Source organism: Lepisosteus platostomus, chromosome 17, assembly GCF_059453375.1.
Source record: "Lepisosteus platostomus isolate fLepPlt1 chromosome 17, fLepPlt1.hap1, whole genome shotgun sequence".
Lineage (NCBI taxonomy): Eukaryota > Metazoa > Chordata > Actinopteri > Semionotiformes > Lepisosteidae > Lepisosteus > Lepisosteus platostomus.
The window spans coordinates 6,457,167-6,478,702 of NC_142627.1; the positions used below are offsets into that span (position 1 = coordinate 6,457,167).

Sequence of the window (21,536 nt, forward strand, 5' to 3'; positions counted from 1 at the left end):
TTTTCACCAGTTTTGTCATGAATTTATTTTATACAGTATAAGTAATGTTAAGTTGTACGTTTGCCTCTCTTTTGAGGTGTCAGCTTGCATTTGGCTTGTACTCGTCTGCCTGACATCACTTCAAAGCAGCTGGAGCTTTAAAAGCAGAAACAGAGCTGATCTCAGGTTATGACACCGTTTACTGAAATGTGTGAAGTTTTTTTGTTCTGAGCATGAAACCAACAGAACTATGGCAAATCTCACAGAACATCCAGGGCTTCAGTCTGTACATTTCAATCTTTATTTTTGTATTTCTTATTTCAGCAAATTTTTCTTTATTTTCCTTTTCAATAAACTAAACCAAATGAACCAGTAAGAGCTACATGGAGAGACAATCCTGGTCATCTTTTAATTTTTATACATTACCGACAGACTCCTTGAAAACCTACACTTTCATCTGTAGCCATCTGCTACTGTTGTGATATTCTATGCTATGTACAGTATTTTAGAAACCTGATACTGTATAGTGAAGCAGTGAGGAGAGGCAAAAACACTAACTAAAGTAACTATATCCTCTTGGTCTCCTTCCAGAGAAACTATAAGTGGGTAGAGACTGTGCTGACAGTTTAAATCTGAGCAGGCAAATTATAAATTGAATATGCAGGTCATCCTGCTCATCCTACTCTGTTTAAGTCTAGCTGTCGACTGCTGACACCTCTCAGAGCCGCGAGCTCCATGTCAGATCTCACAAAAAGCCTTGAAAATAAAGACTAGTTGAGAATGTAATAAACCATCCCCATCCTTAGGGTACACTTAACAGCCAATCGCACTGCTCATTCCTAGGGTTTGCATGATATCGACACATTCCCAGACGACATCTGCTCATTCGTTTTTTTGCTCTGAACCCTGAAAGTGAAATCACTAAAATAAATGCTGTTTTTTCTTCACAACTGAGGTTCCCTGTAAAGGAACGCAGTCACCGCTAGTAGAGTGAAGTGGTACATCACTGGCCTTTGCTGAGCCATGATGTTAAACCAGTCCAATGGAAGTCTACCTCACCACTGCATATCTAGAAACTGGAACAAAAAGGTAGTCTAACCCTGCAAGCAACAGGCATAAGACCTGATTCTCCCTGTCTGTCGCAGCCTAGTCATAATCTTACATCTTACATTTGAGGATCTTACATTTGAGGACAGTATGCAGATGTTCCAGAGAAATTAAGACAGACAGGCATTTTCTGAAATACAGATCTGTACATTTATTTAAACAAACAGAGCAGACAGGGCAAATCAAACCAAAATTAGAGGTCAAAATAATGCGTGCATCCAGGGATCGAGTGATAAATCTTATGACAGAATGGCGTAAGGCATCAGGCTTCCCAAGAGCAGGTTCAGACATCCTTTTGGAATTCAGAAAATAGGGAAGATCAGTAAACAAGCTGCCAGGTCAGTGATGAGGTTGAAAATGTTTTAGAGAAAACCGTGCCATCCCAGCTTCTAGACAAAGAAGGGTTAGAGATCTGCAAGTAACTCTAGCCCTTCGCACTAACTTGATGAAAATGACACAGCACTTTGCCATTGGGGATGACTGCATTCCATCCTTGAAAGGTTACATTTTTACAGTAGCAAACTGGCTAAGGTTGAAGCAAACTGCCTTCATTAGTTTTCCTGAAGAATCATGCAACGTCACATTGGGACATATGTACACTCTAGAAAATGGATCATCTGCCTAGATGACAAGTTCTACTACATACCCACACACACCACTAAATTCTACACCAGCTCCTCTTCATCTACTGCCAGTAATGTATTGATCTGTTCTTGCAGTCATTCTGCCCTTGCTTTGTCAAGACTGTCCAAGAACCTCCGCAGTCAGGATCAGTTTATAAATGCCTATTCATTTGATCACAGCTGAAGACAGAGCAGAGCATCACAAGGCACAGATCATAAGAAGATAAGTGTCAAAAAAAATTGTTTTTGCAGTTTCAAGGTTGTGCTTTTGAAGCTAAGGATGACTCCCACACATAACCTAGCAAGAGCAAAAGAATGATTCAGTAATGATTTTTTTTAATTTCACTTTAGCAAAATGAAGATGTTTTCAGACAAACTTTTCATTTCTGATTGTCTACCCACTGTTTTCTAAACCATATTTTATATAAGAAAAAATGCAGAAGGAATCTAAACTGAAAGTAAAATCCCATTTCAGTAGTGCCACCCCTCGTGTAAATAGGTCAGGGGTTCCCACACCTGATTCTGGGGTACTGACATGTATGTACTAGAGGTCCCTCAACGATTCTTCATCTTGATTACAGCTGAGCTTAACGACCTCATGGAAGTCTTAATTGCTCAATCAAGTTGCTCAATTGGAATATTTGCTATTTATTTTCTACTTAACCACTGAAAATTTTACCTATGAAACACAATAGTTACTTCTAACGCGTTTTACTAGCTGAAAACTGTCAAACAGTTCGCATTCATCCTGTTTTTGAGTCAGTTAAGAGTTCACCTGAGAGCCCCAGCACTCTGTGACGAGGAACAGAGGCCCAGTTCTAAAAGCCTTTACTGCTGCTTACATCCGTAAGTCAGCCACTTACTAAAAATCAAAATAGAAATAATTGTAAACTGAAAATACGACAGTTTGCCACACCATTTATAAATCCAATAGCACACTGGATCAGATAAAAACTGAGCACTTATATTAAACTCCTCACGAACACTAGATAGACAGTTATCCTTTTAAGCATTCTCTAGGCTAGCTTGAAAAACTTAAATATATAAAATTACTCCTATTCCTGTCCAGGATACAATAGGTCCTCTAGGCCCTTCTAGGTCTGCGTCTTCTAAATCCATCAAATGTTGTTTAGACACATCTTCACAAAAATGAGAGCTGCAAAGCCTACTTTTATCCCCTGGCTTTTGTGTGAAAAGGTTCTTCATTAAGTTCTTGCAGCAGGCTCGGTGCAGTTAATTAAGCGACAGAGATGTATTCTCTACAACTGGGCCATGTCCAACCTGAAGTGCGCTTAATCCAAACAGCTGTCTAGTTTTATTGTAAAGCTTTAATGAGGTCAATGCAGAGCAAATGCAAGCACGGAAGGAAGCAGGATAAAGAGTTCTGAGTGAAACAGTAACACTGACAGGTTAATTAATGAGAACTGATAGCGCTTTAATGTTATGAAAACAAGTCTTGCACTTCAGTGTGGTAGTTTCTTTTTTTGCATAAACCCGCGATATCAGATTATGCAGTTAATTACATCATTTACTTTTCAAAACATGTTCCCAGAATAGAGTCCAGTCAGGTTAATGCTGCCTCCACTCTGAGAAGGCTCTACGCTTTACCTGGATGTCTAAGGAGAACTGGAGATGTCTACATTAGCTGGAAGAGAGGCGCTTATTACCCACGTGATGTTCAATATAAAACGGATTTTTCCTATGGAAAGCTGCATAGCGCCCCTAAAATTATAAATACCATGCATGGAAAAATAAATCATTTTTATGACTTCAGTGCGGCAGACGGCTGTAAACACTCCAAAGCTCTTTCCACAGTGGACTTGTCTGCCTGTGATTTGCTTTTAATGTAGTTTCTACACATCACCATGTTAACTCAGGAGAGCAACAAACGTTTTTAGACATCCTAAATCCCTCAGCGACAAGAGCTGCAGCTCTTTCTCAGATGTTGCCCTTCTGGATATCTAAAAGGCAACACCCAAGGATGTTTAGATTTCAGGAGCTGTTCAAGCAGATCTAGTACACAATACTGGATAAATAAAATTAGAATAGGAAACAGTTGAAGGTGAGGAGCAAAAGTCTGAAGTCTGAAAAGGACCCGATTGGGCCAGAGCAATGAAAAATACAGATGTCATGAGGTATATAATTCAGGCTTGAGCAATAAACATATCAAGACAGGCCACCATTCTGAAGACAGTTATCTGCAGTGATGCTGTACATGCTCTGATGTAGGATCTGCAATCATTCTTGGCCTTCTCGCAAGGCGATTCACACACACGTGTAACAGCGAGGACTTACTGATCATGCCTGGTGTCGGGAACCGCCCTGTCCATGCGGAGCTTGTCGCTCTCTACCTGGTTGAATTTATTCCGAGCGTAAGGGTCTTGTCCAGGCCTCACCACCGTGGCACCAACATACAGATCTTGGTCAAAGTCCTGCCACCTCACTTTGCCTGGAATTGCAAAACACACAGTGTAAACACACATTACTGCATTGGCAAGACAGAGTCTCTTTAACATTACTTAAGGATTTCTACTTCAATGAAAAAGATTTTTAACTAAGACCACACCTGCAAATCCCTGGACTGCACCTATGAATTGATTTGGATGATGTCAAACCATGTCAATCTGGTATTTTGCTGTAGACATGCAGGTGAGGTACCTTGATCAGAGGTGCAACAGTAGTGTCTAGCCTGGGATGTGAACCCACAACCTTCCAGTTACAGGTCCAGAACCCTGACCGCTGATCCACACTTTTGCCTTTTGCTGCCACCTATACAGACAACACCTGCAGAGCTGCACCCGTTTTCGTTCCGGTGACTAATAAGCCAAAAAAATTTGCTTAAATAACATGCAAAAAAAGTACATCTGATAGGTGTGACCTTGGAAGCCATTCACAGCCTAATACGCACTGCTGGTCATGCATTAGAAAGCTGCTGTTTAGAGATAACCTGTAGATAGAGCGGAATTTTTCTGATGCTTTTTCAATACTGACCGATCATTGCATTTTAGTTAGACATTTCTCTAACTCTTTGAGAACAACGGACTTCAGAAATACACATTTCTAGAACTGTACCATGCAACTGTGATGAAGGATAATACAATTATGCAAATAACCCCTCTAAAGTACCCAATAATGATTGACTGCAATATCTCTCAGATTGAGAACAAGCAAACAAAAAATGAGAGCAATTAATCTCTCAGCTCTGACTACCTGTCATCACCATTATAATTAGAAACTACTCTGAACCATCTGCCACTGATGCTAATTTTCTTTATGAATATTAATATCAACTTGCACATGCGGGTTGTTCTTGGCAGAGTGGAGTGAAGAAGAGGTTCAGTTTAGAACTGGCTGACCTCATGAAGATAATTCAAAGGGCTGTTGCAGAAGTTTCTTTTTTTTTTCTTGTGGTTTCATCTTTCGCCCCTTGAGATCAAGGCGCAAACCTGTCCCTCTCGGAAAGAGAAAGTCCGACCGGGGGGGGTCTGGTACCTGGGGGCAGGGTCTCTGGCCCGCGGGCCTTGTCTTCTCCATCGCTGCTCTGCGCCTCTTTCCTCTTCAGAGGCTCAGCGCCGTTCCAGTCATCCTGCAAAACAAGAGTCACAGAGAGAGAGAGATCTGAGAAACGCAGCAGCATCCTTCTGGTGTCTTAGACCCCAAGCTTCTCTCCCTGCCTGTGTGTCTCATGGAGAGCCAGTTGGGGTCTGCGAAAAAGACAAATTCCTAATGCAAGAAATTGTATATGGCCAATAAAGTGATCTCTGTCTCTAGTCAGGAACTTGGTTTGTGCTCTCCCTGTCAAGCACAAAGTGAGCTCCTTTGATAAAACAAAACCAGTAACTGAGGATTCAGACTATTAAAAAAGAATTACAATAAGTGCCTCCACTCTATAGCAATAAATCTATCTGTTCTTAATATCCCTTTAAAAATGGCATTCCTGTACGAAAGAAATGATCCTCTGAATACAGATTACATTCTCCTCAGCATGTTTGGGAAAGTGGGGGTAGGGCACTGAATCTTTTTTTTTTTCTGGAGGTCCCAACTGTAAGATCAGGCAAAAGAGCTGCTGTTTGGGCACCCTCTGGACGTGAACATTGATGGCGAGCAGCGTGCCGCAACAGACTTGCTTTCCACTCAACAGATCCACCTCCTAAAAGGATAACGTGAAGGACCAGGGAGACACCGCACGTTTTAAAATAAAAAGTGAAACTTGTTTATGACCGAGCTATTCCAGAAGCAATAGATCTTAATGCCATACAGCACGTCGTACAACATAGAAAAATTTAAGGATGTACACAGGACTCCCTGCTCATTCCTTAATGTGCTCCTACATATTTTCCCAGGAACACACTGTGAAGGAGTGAGATTTTCAGGGTTTTGTGGCCAGTAACATAAAACTTCTTTCCAAATGCATGAAGCCTACAGCGCTGCTGGACTTTAAGGCTTGGACACACTAACCTCTACATCCTTGTTAAGATTAAGAGCCAGTTCCTGGCTGCCCAGTACAGGAGGCCTTGGGCTCAGAACTCCAGCATGGGCACTGCTGATGTACAACACAGTGCTAATGGCTCCAGCCAACCATAGACTTCCGAAAGTAACTTAAGATGTGATGGACTACCATCCCAACCAAGGGGACATCTGTCTGTCAGCTTGCTTCATGAAACACTTCACTGAGGCGATGAATGACTCCCCTTATTTTTTTGGAATTGTTTTGCTCCGTCTCGCAATAGCAATATGTCCTCGAAGACCGCCTCTTCATTCTCACTAGTACAACCCCTCCCCCAGCACCCAGCCTACCTCCCCAAACACTTTCAGATTTCCAGCCGGGTGAAATATCCCTGTGATCAAAACATTTTGCATCATTAACGCCGCAACACAGAAACGACAGCATGGCAGAATCACATACACACCTTCAGGGCAACACTAGGAGTGATTTGATCCCATCAGGGGTAAAAAAAAACAAACTAAAAACCTACAGTAATTTACTACAGGAATAGGTGTGAGATTTTTACAGTTCTACAAGTCCTTATTTCTTTCCGTCGAAGCACAGAGGATCGTGGAGTTGTGTGTGAGAAGCCATGGGCATTTGTACAGTGAAGCAATTAGCCAAGATTTCCTTTTGACTAAAACAGCAGAATTGTGGCTGTACAGTATAAAACATACAATATTAGGCTCCTCAGTGATGGCGTGGGTAGGAGAGTTTAATGAGCATGTGTTTTTATGTACTCTGAAGCGTGGCGGCTCTTTATAATAGGGTTTCAAGCTGCGATCAAAACCACACAGAGCACTGCTGCATCTCGCACTTAAAGCAAGTTGCTTGGCAGGTAAATTTCATCTCCAGAAGATCGTTCTGTTAAAAAAAAATCATAGCTGATCAAAGAGCTTTGGATTTCTTCTTGCACACATGCAATTGTCACTCAGTTTAGGTTGGTTTTTCTTTTTTAAAAGGCTCATTTTACAAAACAAAATTAAAACAGCAGTCAACATCGCACATCGTAAAGAGTACAGACTGGATAAGAAGAGTGTTCTTTGGAAAGCATAGTTCAAAAATTCTCTTTGATTTTTTTGTTTCGGCTTGTTTGGTGACTTGTATTACAACAATCACACGGGTTCCAATGGACCTGTTTTTTTCTGGGGTTCCTCCATATCTTTATGGATCTCCTGCTTGCATGTGCTTTGCATCACAAGGATTTTTATATAACCATACAGTTCATAAAAAATGAAACTGGAAGCAGGTATTTGGATTTTATCAATCACAGATGTGGCACAGCTGCAGAATTAGATGCATTTTCCCCCATTTGAATGTATTATTTATTTTTCTTATTACTTTTTAAAGTTGTGACCTAATATGTCAGTTAAGTAAGATACATGCTTTCCAAACATCAATCACAGGGGCAAGTGAAAATCTGTCCAAAAGGAGTTTACATCACAAGTATAAGTATCTAATGCAGCAGCTGCTTCATTCGCTATGAAGATTTTATTTAAATCCCTGACCATATCTATACATTTTAGTGTATGTATTAATTATATAGCAGGGCATTCTCCTGGGGTAATTCAAATGAAGTATGATTCTCAAGGGGTACAAAAGCAGTGTCTCCCAGTATTTGAATCCACAGCTGTCCAGTTATGATTCCAGAGCTCCATCAGTCTACTCATTATTGCCTTAATCTCATCACCTTCCATTCAAAAACAAAAACCTGAGAGATGTACAGTCTAAATCTAAACAGCACCTTGCATTTCTCTGTCTTATCTCAATATGGATATGCAGACATGAGTATTTTGGCCAGCTTTTTCATCTCAAAGTAGTCAGCTCACAATCTAAGAACACAATCTCATGAACTAAGTAATCCTAACTGCTCGGTTCCGGGCTGAAATCATGTCATACAATTAGAAGTATGCAATTCTTAAAATATACAGTCATTGTACAAATATCACACGCACAAAGTACATGAAAAAACAATGTTTTTCTCAGTTTTCCAAATGCTGTAACTGCTAGCATCAACTGGAAGTAAGGCCATATCATGTACAATGTCGCTTGCTGGGGTGGTTAGCTGTCATGCAGGACAGAAGGCCAAACTGAGCAGAAGGTGAAGGTTATGAAGTCGTTTTCAGAGTGTAGATTCAGTTCCCCAACGCAATGAAACTTCTCAAAAACAAGCAACCCTGCCACTTTCTTCAGGAAATGGCTGGTTAAAATTTGCAGACAAGACACTTATATGTTCCTTAGAATGGTGATAGTATGATGGACAATTCAAGAATGTTTGCTCGTGAAGGAAAAAACATTGACTTGTGCTCAATTCAAGTCACCACAGATACCTTTACTTCAAGAGGAATGAAATTTTAAAATTGTTTCAAGCTTCTCAATGGATAGCTGAAAAAAGTAAAAATATCAACATGGCATACAGTTAATGAAAAGGCTGTTGCTAATCCACGGAGCTAAATACATATTTGACGTAGACAAGTCCGGACAGCCGATTGAACAAAATAATTGTGGCTTTTCCTTGCACGTTCCAATGCTGCTATTCACAACAAAACACTCCACACTCATAAAGGTATGTGCACATCTTATTTTTATTCCTGTACACTGCAAAAGCAACAGATGTTCAGTTTTCTCAGGAAACCAGCACCTACTGCTACAACACAACACCTGATGGGACTCCAGCTGCTATTTATGACACAACACAAACAGCCCAGAAAGCAACCAACCGGCGACAATGCGTTTGAACCTGAAACACTGGAGATTCGCACACTCTGGGTGTCTCATTGAGCACGCAGGATTGCCTTATTTATCCTATACGAATTAACAAGCGGTGTTTGTTCTCACGCAGTACTATCAATGAAAGAAATAGAGAGAATGATACTAGCAAACTGCTGCCAAGGGTCACTGTTAAATGTATCAAAAATCTGTAACTGTTGAACAACCTTGACATTCATGCCTCCACTTCATTATAAAACCTGAATATTGTTAACGCAGTTGGAATTTATAAAGGCCAAGTAAACACTGTGTTTCTGGGGCCATTCTCCAACAGAAGGGCACCAAAGGTTCAGAGAGGTCCAGATTGCTTGACCTGTGTTGCAGTATGAGATGTACTGTATATGCATGCACACATTCAGTATATTTACTGCACAGACTTACATACTTATCCACATTCTCCATTTTCTACATTTTGAAAGAAGCTGCACAGCAATCCCAGCATTACTCTTTAGCCAGTCAAATGAGGTTCATCTGACAGATGAGATTCATCAACAGTGTGAGTAAAACACTAATTTTTTCTATCCGGCAATTGCAATATGTACTGTATATTAACAGATCTCATTTGGTGCCCCAGACAAGCCAACCAAAAACAATTTCAGTTTTTACAAAGACAAGCTCACGTTTTCATCAGCTCTTCTACACACAGGTAGCTGCAAAGCCCTGCTGACGCACAGAAAAGTTAGACTAATGGCAGAGAAAACTCAGTAAATTAAAGCCACCAGATAACATCACCTGGCCAAGCGTGGCTTGTCACTTCTGTAACTTGCATAGTGCTCTGAGCCCTGTTACACATGTCTGAGGGATCAAGACCATGGATGTAGAGGCTGAAGTTATCACACTATTCAATCACCAAGGCTGCATTGAAGAAACGTCTCAAACCCTGGCACACTGCATGCCTAAAATCAGCATTTCCTCACAAGCAAATGTGATTCCTGCTGATGGATCAGAAGAGAAAAACAAACCTATCCAGTAAAAACTTATAAACACACCGCACAGCTAACAGCTTTTAATACAAGAAACGACAATATCTGCAGGCACGCATGTCGCCATTTAGAAAATCAGATCAGATGTCGCAGTTGTAAAGACCTGTTTACAATGTGAGACGGATCTTCCAAAGTCTTTAAGATGTGCTATTTCTGCCTTTATCCAGGGCAGAGCTTCACATTACATCACGTGATCACAGAGGACACACGCTTCACAATATTGTCGTTAGATGGGTCGTTCCTGGACACCCTTCAGACTGGTTTTCCAAAAGAAAAGAACTTACATCATTCTTTTAAAGCACTGTAACAAATCATTTTGGGATAAATATTAAGGTTTATTAAATGTCTCATGAAAGTTTACTATGGAAACAAGGTTTCAATCAAATATTAAAAGTTTGTGGGGTGGCAAGGAGGCGCAGTGGTTAGCACCGCTGGGTCGCTGAATCCGTGGGGCGCTCTCCGTGTGGAGTTTGCATGTTCCCTCTGTGTTGGCATGCATTCCCACAGGACGCTGGGGTTACACCCCTACTCTTTTTGAGAAAAAGCCCTAGGATTGTTTATGACCAGACAGTCAGAACCTCAGTTTTACGTCTCATCCGAATGACAGTATAGTGTCCCCGTCACTATACTGGGACATTAGGACCCACGTGGATTTTAGGGTGAGCACCTCTGCTAGCTCCACAAACACCTCTTCCGGCAGCAACCTTAGATTTTCCCGGGAGGTCTCCCATCCAGGCACTGACCAGGCTCACACCTGCTGAGCTCCAGTGGGCTGCCAGCTGGGAACTGCAGGGTGACATGGCTGCTGGCGTGAAGCATGACTGCCGGTCAAATGTAAACCACAATGCACTCTGGCACCTGAACTGTACAGCTACCAGGTTCTGCGCTTGCCGTTACGGTTTTTATCAGCTGCTTCAGGTTTTAGTGAAAGTATCTTCAGAGCCAGCCGGCACACAGGGGGGGCACCAGAGCCCGAGGGGCTGGAATAATATGCTCTTGGAACAGCTGTGCCCCAGTTTGTTCCTGAGACTGTCAACATAGGGGGAAAACTGAAGCACACCACAAGAAGCGCAGTACGCCAATGTCAAAATACCACACGTGCCCAGCAGGTCCCGTCGCCTACGATGCTGAAACACAGGACGGAGAGCATTCAAAATCTGGCCTAAAAAAAAAACCTCTCAAACCAAGAAGGAATAATTCGGAGGAGCCCACTACAGAACCAAGAGCCAAAAAGGCTAGAGGAAATGAACACGACCAAACCCAGACAGATATGTTTAAGAACAGTACTTTCCTCCCAGACACCAATATAATGGTTTTAGTTTAGACCTAATGGCCATTAAAATATTTACGAAGTGCGCTAGAAATGGTAATGGTAAGGAGTAACAGAGCTCAAATATTCCCCAGGATGGCCACAAAAGAGAATTTACTTTCAATTCATTAAACTGTAGCGCAACATGCTGATTAGTCCCTCCATTACCCCACCCTCCAAACTGCAACAGATCCATTTCTCCAAAACTCTTCAGCGCAAAAATGACAAATTCTCCCACTTAAAACTGAGCTTGAGGTTTAAAGACAAATGCAAATTTGATTTACAAGTAATTTATTTTGGTCACCCCCTTCAGTGCAAAGCAAAAACAAATGTTCAAGGAGATTGTCAGCAGTTGGGTCTGAGTCCTCAAAGACTGGTTTCCTTAGAACACAAAGACCTTGCTTGATTCGGCTTTGTTTCAGTCCAGTGAATCACAAAAGGAATTTAATATAAGAGATTTCAGATGAGCTCGCGAGGAGACACTACTTGAGCAGTGCAAAACATGCCTGTAACCTAGCTGTTTGGTTTTTACAGCCTGGCAGGCCTGCCCACTGGCTGCATCCCAGGAGTGTCCAGTAGTGCACTCGTGCCCAACTCTACCCCTGGAGAAAAACAGTCTTCTGGGTTTTTCTCCAGGCAAGTTCTGAACCACAGGCTCCCTCATTTTAGTTTTTCATTTGGCTCATATTTGTCAATTTGCTTTCAGCTCTTAAAAGGTCAAATCGGATTTGCAAACGGTATCAACCCTGTACTAATTTCCTCGTTTCAAAAAGTGCTCTCAATTAGGTGCTGATTACACCTGCAAAAGGAAGAAGTGCTCTTTGTGGCCTTGTCTGACGGTGTCACTCTCACCTGTGTCTGTTCATCAATTGATCATATGGGTAAGAGCTGTATAATCAGAAATACTGGCCAGCACGTTGAGGAGAGGATGTGTAAATTTCTGTGCTTTGAAGTGGTTGGAAATAGTACTTTTGAACTAGGGTGTTTCTGACACTCAGGAGTGATTGAGCAAGACTCCTGTACACACCTGAAGAGCCAAAAGACTGCTTTTCCTCTTTCTACTCTTCAGCGTGGATTTCGCCTTTACTTGGTCCTCTACAGCCAACACAGGCTGACACAGATTCACACTCAATTAAGTCACCAGACTTAAGATGGTTTTGTTCACTGATACTTCATCTTTTAATTCTACAGATGTTGTCTGACAGCCTGTTACGTCCCCAATATGGCTCAGTCTAGAGGCGAATGGGGTCTAACATATGAGTCAGGGTTTAACGGATGGAAATACACACACAACTACGTGTAGGATGACAGAAAATGCTGGGAAGTAAAAAAAAACATGGGTAAGTGAACAAAAAAAACTAACGACACTATTCTACAACACAATTACCTGCTAAACCTGTCTCCCGAGAAAACGGGTGGCAAAGCCAAAGAATGTCTTCCGCAAGCTATCTGTCTCCTCTACACTAAAACTAAGCTATAATGGAAAACTAAAAAAAAACACGGAAGCCACAACAATCCCAACCCGACACCACGGCCAAGAAAACAAATCTGACACGTCTCCCGTTTTCACCGTTTCTTCTTCTGACACCTCTGTTCCACACCACTCTCCGGACGTCCCGTACCGGCATTAAAAACCAGACCGCTCTCCTCAACCAACCCAGAGAGAGACCCAATTTAGGGACACACCCCACCTCCAAAATGGATTCCCGCATGGGAGGGGAGTTTAAAAAAAACAGATAGTAACACAGCCAAAGCACCTTATCGCTTATTCGTGCCCATTTTCTGATCAATCCTAAAAACAGTGCAGTCTAACTTTGCCATGCAACTTTGTAAGGTCAGAGCTTCGGGACAAAGCACTCATACCTTCTGGATTCACTGAACAGAACGTTTCTCATTTAAAATGTGAAAATGGGAGACGTCTTTACACAAAGTGTTGCGAGAGTCTGGAACAAGCTGTGTTGCAGAAGCTGATATCCTGGCTTTTTCATGCAATGGCTGGATAATGTCCTCAGGTCAATTAGCTACCAAATGTGCTAGATATGTTGAATAGCCACCTCTGCTTTGAAACTGCTCTCTATGTTCTTAAATGAAAGGTGTTGATTTCAAGGTCTTCTACAGTTTCACCAGGTTGAATTAGATATCGGTTAGCTGCCATGTTGTGTCATCATACAGTGCCCGCAATGTCTGCGATAATATACTGTACTGCATTTTTATTTATTTCATTGTACAAATCACTAAACACTGCGGGAAAAGATTTTAACATAATGCGCTCATGCATCTGGACAATTTAAAAAGGCTTCTCCGCTCATTAAAGCTGTAGGATTGCCAATATCAACATGAGAATTAAAGGTCACAAACCTTATGGTTCCCAGACATTCTGTTTTCTCAATCTGGTGGCTCATTCTTTATAAAAGTGTTTTTCTGACAAAGATTTTCTTTAACTAAAACCCGGCCAAAAATGAGGAAAAGATACTGAATATGTATGAAACTCTGCATCACCTTTCTTTAAAATACTGTACATCTAAAATTCAACTTCTTCTTGTTGTTTTTTTGTTGCTTTCCACTGTTTCTGTTCTCCTTTCTCCTTCTGGGTTAACCAGAAAAGGTATTGCATATTTCTTGAAAAGCATTCTGCATTCAGCTCCATCTGCAAGCAGAACCACTCACAAATATAAAAACCTCAAGCTCAGTAAAATGAATGGGTGGATGTACAGTATGGAAATTGATCTCACCACCTCCACATGACATTCAATGTTTGTGCATTCCTAGTCCACACGATACACTGCAGCTCATGGTCACGCTGACAGAGCTGTCACCGAACCTGACATTTTCAGGGGGTATACAGTACGCGGTTGATCGCTTCTGACCAGTCAGTGGAACCACAGACCTAGTCTCTGTGGGTCAGCTTATCCATTTAATCCTGTGACTTTCTCAATAACTCAAAGCAAAAGGTGAGCTATTTTTTTTTACCAAACTGAAGACACCGCTTACAAACGAACTAGTAAACCCAGCCCAGCCTCAGTACATGAAAGAAAGTTTTCCAGTGGCAAAACATTAAAAATTTTAAGGCTTTTAACAATAACTTGCAGCGTTACACTGTTTGCCCCTAAGCAGAGTTAGACCACAGCATTGGCCATCTGTGAAGGCTGGAGATGGGAACTCTGTGAAGTCCTCTCGAATCCTTCCGAGTTCTGGCACCAGCATCTGCAGAAACGAGGACCCTAGCTCCAGATGGTCAGTGAGCAGGCAAGCTCTAGGAAACGGAAACCAACTGGTAGCATGGAACCCATCTCTCTTCAGCCATTTTTATGACACAGTCCCACATTTCCATTAGCACACAGGTGTTACATACTTTGGTGAGCTACACAGGTGTTCAGAGATGCTATAGAACAATAGAGCCCAGCCTATGTGTTCCTCTAATGGAAAGTGGTTATTGGAAAATGGCCTCAGAGTTCAACAGCACTGGCGCTGTACAGGTTTAATGCCTTGCTTCCTATATTGCTGAACAAGCTCCAACGATCAGCCCATAACTTCAGATCCATATAAAACATCTGTATATCCTGAACCTGAATACAGTATGTTGAGCTTTGGCCATGAGACAAATGGAAGACTGCAGCAAACAGCTCCAGCAAACAATGTGGACCATAGGCTTTCGTAGTGCCATACTTTCAATAAATGTTCTAAGACATATGTATCAGCTCCAGGTCAATGACAACAAAGTGACTAAAGTTGTCAGCAACACCAAAGACTATCCTCCCAAAGTTTGCTGCACTGTGGTGCCGCCACAACCTCATCATTGAGGACCCAAATTCCCACCAGTTATGCGTTTAAAAACATTTTTGGATGTTAGTTGAAAATCCCATTTTATAAATACAAGCCATAAAACCCAAGAGCTCATTAACAAAGTCCAGCTCCTTATTAGCGAACACAATTTTGAGCAGGAATCAGTTCCCACCAGTTTACTAAGATTCTATTACAGCACTGTTAATATGATACGGCTTATGAAGAATCCATCAGTGAAATTCGCAGCCCCAATCTAAATGTTACCAGGTTTTTGTCTTAAGCCAATTTCACGGTTCATTTTTCCATGTCGAAATTGCTCTAAATGTTCAAGATGACACCGCAGCCCTCAGCAACAGATCTCTCCTGACGAAAAAGTCAATAGTCGCCAAAGACGCCCCTTTCTCCCACTGCCTACACCCACTCCCCCAGTATGACCATTTGTTGTTTGAACGCTGCCACAGGCTCAGTGGTTTCTCCTGGCTGCCCCCCCCCGACAACCTTCAGCTTGTGCTTACGTATTCTGATCGGCTCTTCTGTTTACTTTATAAAGGTCTTTCTACTGTGTTGACGGCAAAAGATAGCGATCAAAACCTCAGGAGAGACGGTGGTAGGAGAAGAATTTTAACACCGCCACCCATCACGGAGTCAGCCCTGACACTCCTCAGCACCCTGCCTTTGAAAAAGCCACTTGTATCCTCATTTTCCCCCTAACCCAAGACAAGAAAGGAACGAAAGCCGCCCGAATCAATCCAACATTTCCCATGAAGGTTTGAGACGATCCACTGGGAAACTTCTCTCCCTAATGCATCTACTTTTTAAACGATAAAGAGTAAAGACGGGGCTGAACCCAACTTACAGCAAATGTCACTGAATGCATGAATAGTAAATGAACAAACAAGTTCCAGAAATGTCTTCCATTTCCTGCTGGCTTTGAATCCATCTGCAAATCAAAATAAAACCTCAGTGGACTCTCAGGAACCAAGATCCATGTGGAACTGCATCATCAGAGCCAAAGAGCAACAGCAATGACTGCAGGAGGGTGTGGCAACCCTGCCTGGAATTCACTGCATATTCACACTTCACTTTTGCTTAGTGCACATGTACCACTGTAATATTACGAGTGCCACTAAAAAGTTTCCAGGGAGTAACAAAGAACTTGATAGCTCTTGGCTACAGATTTCTTGTTTGCTAAGACAATACATGCCCCACTTCATAAAAAAATAATTCAGAAAGTAAACCTTTTCTCACCCGAAACTGTAAACCGTTTATTAATAACACTTAAACTACTTTCACAACCAAGTCAAATTTGTATTTATTTCTATGACAGTACCTACCTCAAAGCAAGTTATTTACTGTTCCCAGGATAAAACACAAGACCATGATGAAAGAACAATCTGATAAAAAAAATATGCGCAAGACAATCGAATGTAAGTTTTGTTAACTCTTCCTATGCCCTGCACTTGAACATATGGCTTCTTGCTTATAGCTTTGGTAAAGAGAATTATGGGTATCAGATTATAGTAAAGATACTCTGCCCTTACTGGAGATATCCCATTCATTGGAAGCCCAATCACTCCACAAGTTCCACAAGGTATTGATGCTCCTTAGTAAAAATAAACCCCTTTCTCAAACCAATCAAGTAACATGACTCCAGGGGATCAAACACTCCACTGTACTTCCTTCAAAGCCCCTCGATGAAAGCCAAGAATGTTTGATTTTTTCATCGCTTTGCAAAATTAATGTTTTAGTTCTCCCTCTGGAAGAACAGTCTAGGAATGCAAATGGTAACACTGTGCTCTAGAACGTAACGGAAAGATCTCAAAGGTATTGGGTAACATGTGACAAATAAACTAATTTACTAGGTGATAAGTATTTTTTTCTGTCCTACCTGTGTGCTTCTGAACCCCAGGAACTGTAACCAATATCAGACAACTGAGTCAGCAGGTTCTCGTATTCATTGGCTCTCGCATTCCATCAATACAAGTTGATGGCGACCCCTGAGGGAGCCAGTCTGAGCTGAACACAGGAGTGGTGGGGCTGTATTCTTCTTCTCCGCTGTGCGCTGTTCTGCGGAGTCTCTCTGCTGAGGAACTGTCCAACATCATGGATTGGAAGGTGGCGATTTCAGATTGGGACGAATCGCAAGAAGAGTAGCTGCCTACTCAAAATTTTAAGGCACAAGATTTAAATTTAAAGGCAATCGCGCTCCTTTAGTGCAGTTTTTGAGAGGTCCCTGCCAGACCGCAAACTCTGCCTTAACACCTGATCTTACCAGACAATTCTGAGCTCACCTGCTGCTGGTGTTTGGACAGCATAACTGCACCTTGAATTCACAAATGCACTGAATCACCACATCCTGACAGATGGAATTAAAAGCTTGTTCAGTAGGTATATGTCTGAGCTGGTTTTCAGTTTTTCCATGGTAGCATCCTGTTAGTCATTTGCTTTATATCAGGCCATCTGTTGTGAAAACTCTTTCATGAGTGTCAAGAGTCATGCCCACACAGGGCCATAACTATTAAAACCACAGCTTAATATGCTGTACGCTGAAGAGCCAGGGAGAAAGGAGAAGAATGTTTCTTTGTTATAAAGTGCCACTCGACATGAGGAAACATTACAAGACCTGGCAACTGGATCCATTTTCCAGCTTGCTCTCTCACGTGTTCCTTGCGCTGCATGTTCACACTGTGCCTACTCTGTTCAAGACGGCACGTCCCAGTTAAAGACCCGTTTCACAGACACAGCGGCCTGACGGGCCCAAAGCCAGCTGACAGACTCTCTCTGTTTTCCCATCGCGGCTTGAAGTGAAGGCCCAGCAGTACCCGTATTTAAACAACACAGTCTGGGGCTTGCGCTAAAAAGACCTATTTCATGGTGCTTCACTGTGCCTCCGCAAGAAACAAAAGCTGTCCTGTTTGCGGTTAGACCTGCAAACACTGACTCACCACCCTCGTTAAACAGAAGCCCACAATCAAATACACCAAACTCTGGAATTGTACGACTTGACTATTTATTCATTTCACAATACCGCACCATCTAGAGAAATAGCTTTGACTGTCAGGGCAACATCACAGAGCACATCGATAAAACCTTAATAAGGGGAGTAAAATCCAGCCCCCCTTGTTCAGTCAGGCGGCCCTTGGCCATGTGACTAACTGTTTCTCCCACAGCAGGAGTGTGGGCTGTCCTGCGCGCCCAGGGCTTCCGCAATTCCCAATACTATCTGACTAATGGCAACCGAATGGTGCAGTTAGATAGAATATCCCTGTCCTGGGAAGGAGTTAGAATGAACAGGAAGTCCCTGAATACATCATCAATAGGAATTTTTAAAAATTAGCTGAACTTTAGCCATGCAATTCACTGCACCCACCCCCACACACACACACACAAACACACCCACCCCCCCCACACACATACCCCAAACTCTTACCACAACTGGATGCAGCTGTGAATTTAGTTAATGACCTAATTCCTTTGGCTGCCTTCAGAAATGATGGAATTGGAAAAAAGTGCTGTCAGCTTGTTGCCCAGGGCCATGGAGCTCCAGAGTAACAAGCTAATAAATACCACCTGTCTAAAACGCTGAGACTTACAGGGCCGAGCACTTACTGTCGGCAAGCCAGCGCACTCTGTGCTAATCAGACCCAGCACACGCGCATTACTGCAACCCCAGCTCTGAAGACCAAGACTCAGCATCTTTCACTACTCTGCGCCCACACTGAGGCCCCTCATCTCACCACTGGACGAGCTATCGGGGTTAACTGAGAGCGAGGGGAGCGGGGCAGGGCTGAGGTTGCGGTGCGTTCAGAAACTGGAACCAATCCGCGAGGCCGAACTGTGAATTAAGCTTTTATTTCCTGGAGAGTCACTCGGCCCCCCCACGGCGATGATTGCAAACACACGGCACACACAGGCGTCGCAGTCCGCCGCAATGTGGGAACCAGCATAAACGACCGAAACGGGGCCGATGGTGACGTTTTGATTCCCATAACCTCAGGAGGGGGCGATGAAAAGGAATCGCCAGTAATTTGGACTGTAAACGAAGCCTGTCATTATTTTGAAAAGCAGCCTCCATTATAAAAACGCCCTCCTTCCTACAACACCAGTGCAGGCCTTCTATATAGCTACTGCACTAGTTAACAGAAAACCTGTATCAGCGGGGTTTTTTTTTCTACAGCATTTTTACCATTAATTTCGGCAATTTACGAGGGGCGCTAGGACGTAGCGAAAGATACCAGTGCTTTGATCGTCATGGTGACTATTTATTTATGGCCCCAGCTGGGGGGGATTAAACTACCAAATCAATCGTGATTATGTGGGACACAGCCTTTCTGGATCACGTACAGCCCACAGTGGACGGCATCTGTGACTGACACAAAGCAGAATGCTTCAACCTCTCAGCTGCACTTGCCTTGGGCCTGCCACCTTCCCTTCAATATCAACACATGCGCAGCTCCTGCCAGGCTCTACAGAGTAAAATCTCGGCGGGCAACTCCAGGATTTAAGCATGAGTTTGGGCGTGCATTTACCACCAAGGGTGAGATTCAAAGTGAAGAGTCGGGGGGGGGCTGTCATGTTGGTCATTCTACTGTTTCTTTCACCTACATTTTCTAGTTCTGACCTCTAGCCATTGTTGAGGAGCCTGGATTCCCAGTTATTCACAGCTGCTTCTGAAGCTCATCTGGGACAAAACGCACAGTTTCGCATGCAGCACACAACAGACAGCAGGTACACTGACCCAAAAAGGTCAGATCAGCAAATAATGAAGCAACTGACCTATCAGGTTTACTCCCAATGGGGCCTGTGCCCCCTCACTAGAGTGTTTGCTTACAGGGCTAAAGAGCAAATAGGACACCTTTGTACAGCACTTCAAAGCAGAAAGGTGAGCATGGTTTAAATACCTAACTGAAGAACATTTAGATAACGAGACAGACTTCACTTCATGGAGCAAGGAAAGGCAGTCCTTTTATCCACTTGTCACGGTATCTAGAAAATGTTCTAAGCCTGCATACTTTGAGGTGTCGGCACTGGCTGCCAATTGCTTAAGACGCCATGATAAGGCTGTTTCCTGCTGGCGAGTTTGTGAGAAAGGTCTTCCGGGTACAAGGGCACAGAAGGAGCCCCTGCCAGCCCCAGAGAATGAGGATTTATACATTCCACAGCAGACGGGCATCAGGGAGCCCACAGTGGTAAGAAAATGATCGAATCCCACACCGCGCAGCTGTAAAACCAGAAGAGCAGACAAGCCCCCTGTAACCATCTCCAAGTCAGTCTTCCTTGGAGATTAGGGGGGAGACATTTTGTTTCCCCAACTACCTTAAACCCCCTCTTTAAAACGATTTCACTGTCTCTCCCGAACCTGGTCTTATTCAGATGAAGTGCGTCTGTCTAGAGCCCTCCAGCCCGAGCTGCTTCACAGGAAAGAAAGGGGCGCACTTCTCCCACAAGGCAGAGAAACGAGGTGGCGTGTTCGAGCACGTGCCTCTCTACCTAGCGCATGGCAGAGGAAGCGAAGCAGTGTCCGCAAAGCGCCGAGACCATAGTTGACCACAACGACAGCACCAAGAAGAAAAAAAGGTGAATTCAACCACCTTCCCAGCCTTTTCAGCGTCAAGAGTGTCCAAAGCACTCAGCGTGGGTCACAGCCACGGGCTGAGGTGAACTACATGCACATGTGGGATCAGGCTAGCACACAGCTCTCCCAAACTGGCCAGGGCTTTGACGAGCTGTCAAAGGATTAGTGGGTTTCAAAACCTGCCAAGTCTAAGAAAATGCTTTCAGGACTGATATCAGAAGTTAGGTCCCAGACAAGTGGAGGTCATTTAGCCCTTCCTAGTGCGCTGACCTATAAGTTATCGTTTAGGAGGAATTTACTGGTCTACAGAGATCTGCATGGAGTACTAACACACAGAAGACATGATGGATGGATTAATACCCTCATCCTTTCCTTTTTTAAATTATATAATGTTAGCATGCCCAGAGCGGTTGGGCAACCAGTTGACCTTGGACCCCTAGAGGTTTTTTCTCTCCTTACTAAGGAGTTTTTGGTTCCTCTCCTCCGTTGTCTTCTGGTCTTTTCTGTTCTGTATGGACTAAATGTATCGTCAGTTGTATTGTTAAGCGCCTTGGGGCAACCTTGTTGTGAAAGGCGCTCAATTTAAAAATGTAAAAATAAATTTAATTGAATTGACCCAAGAATCTTCATCTGTTTCTTGAATGAAGTCAGGATACCGGTTGCAACAAGATGGCTGGGTAGACTGGGTGCCTTTTGTTCTCAGTTTTAAATGCAGTTCTCTTAAGTTTCCAATTGTATCTTCTGGTCTATGTAAGAAGGAACAAGGAACAACAGTAAGGAACAAAGAAAAGCTTCAATTCACCCATTTTCACTCCACTTGTCCTGGTGGGAGTCATGACTGAAATACTTAACCAACTTGTGTTTGTTTTTTAAAAATCTTAGCTTGATGGCGCTTCTCTGTACATTTACAGAATCGGCAATT

At 42.9% G+C, this 21,536-nt stretch overlaps 1 protein-coding gene across 2 annotated transcripts in view; it reads right to left on the minus strand.

The window, feature by feature from the left end:
• Positions 1–21,536, minus strand: part of galnt2 (UDP-N-acetyl-alpha-D-galactosamine:polypeptide N-acetylgalactosaminyltransferase 2) — a 78,881-nt gene that overhangs the window by 26,238 nt on the left and 31,107 nt on the right. For both annotated transcript variants that reach the window (XM_088610228.1, XM_088610227.1), the window contains exons 2-3: positions 5,202–5,295; positions 4,005–4,158 (exon numbers count right to left, since the gene is read on the minus strand). In XM_088610228.1, coding sequence (XP_088466354.1) covers positions 4,005–4,158; positions 5,202–5,295 — 248 coding nt within the window. The remainder of the gene's footprint in view (positions 1–4,004; positions 4,159–5,201; positions 5,296–21,536) is intronic.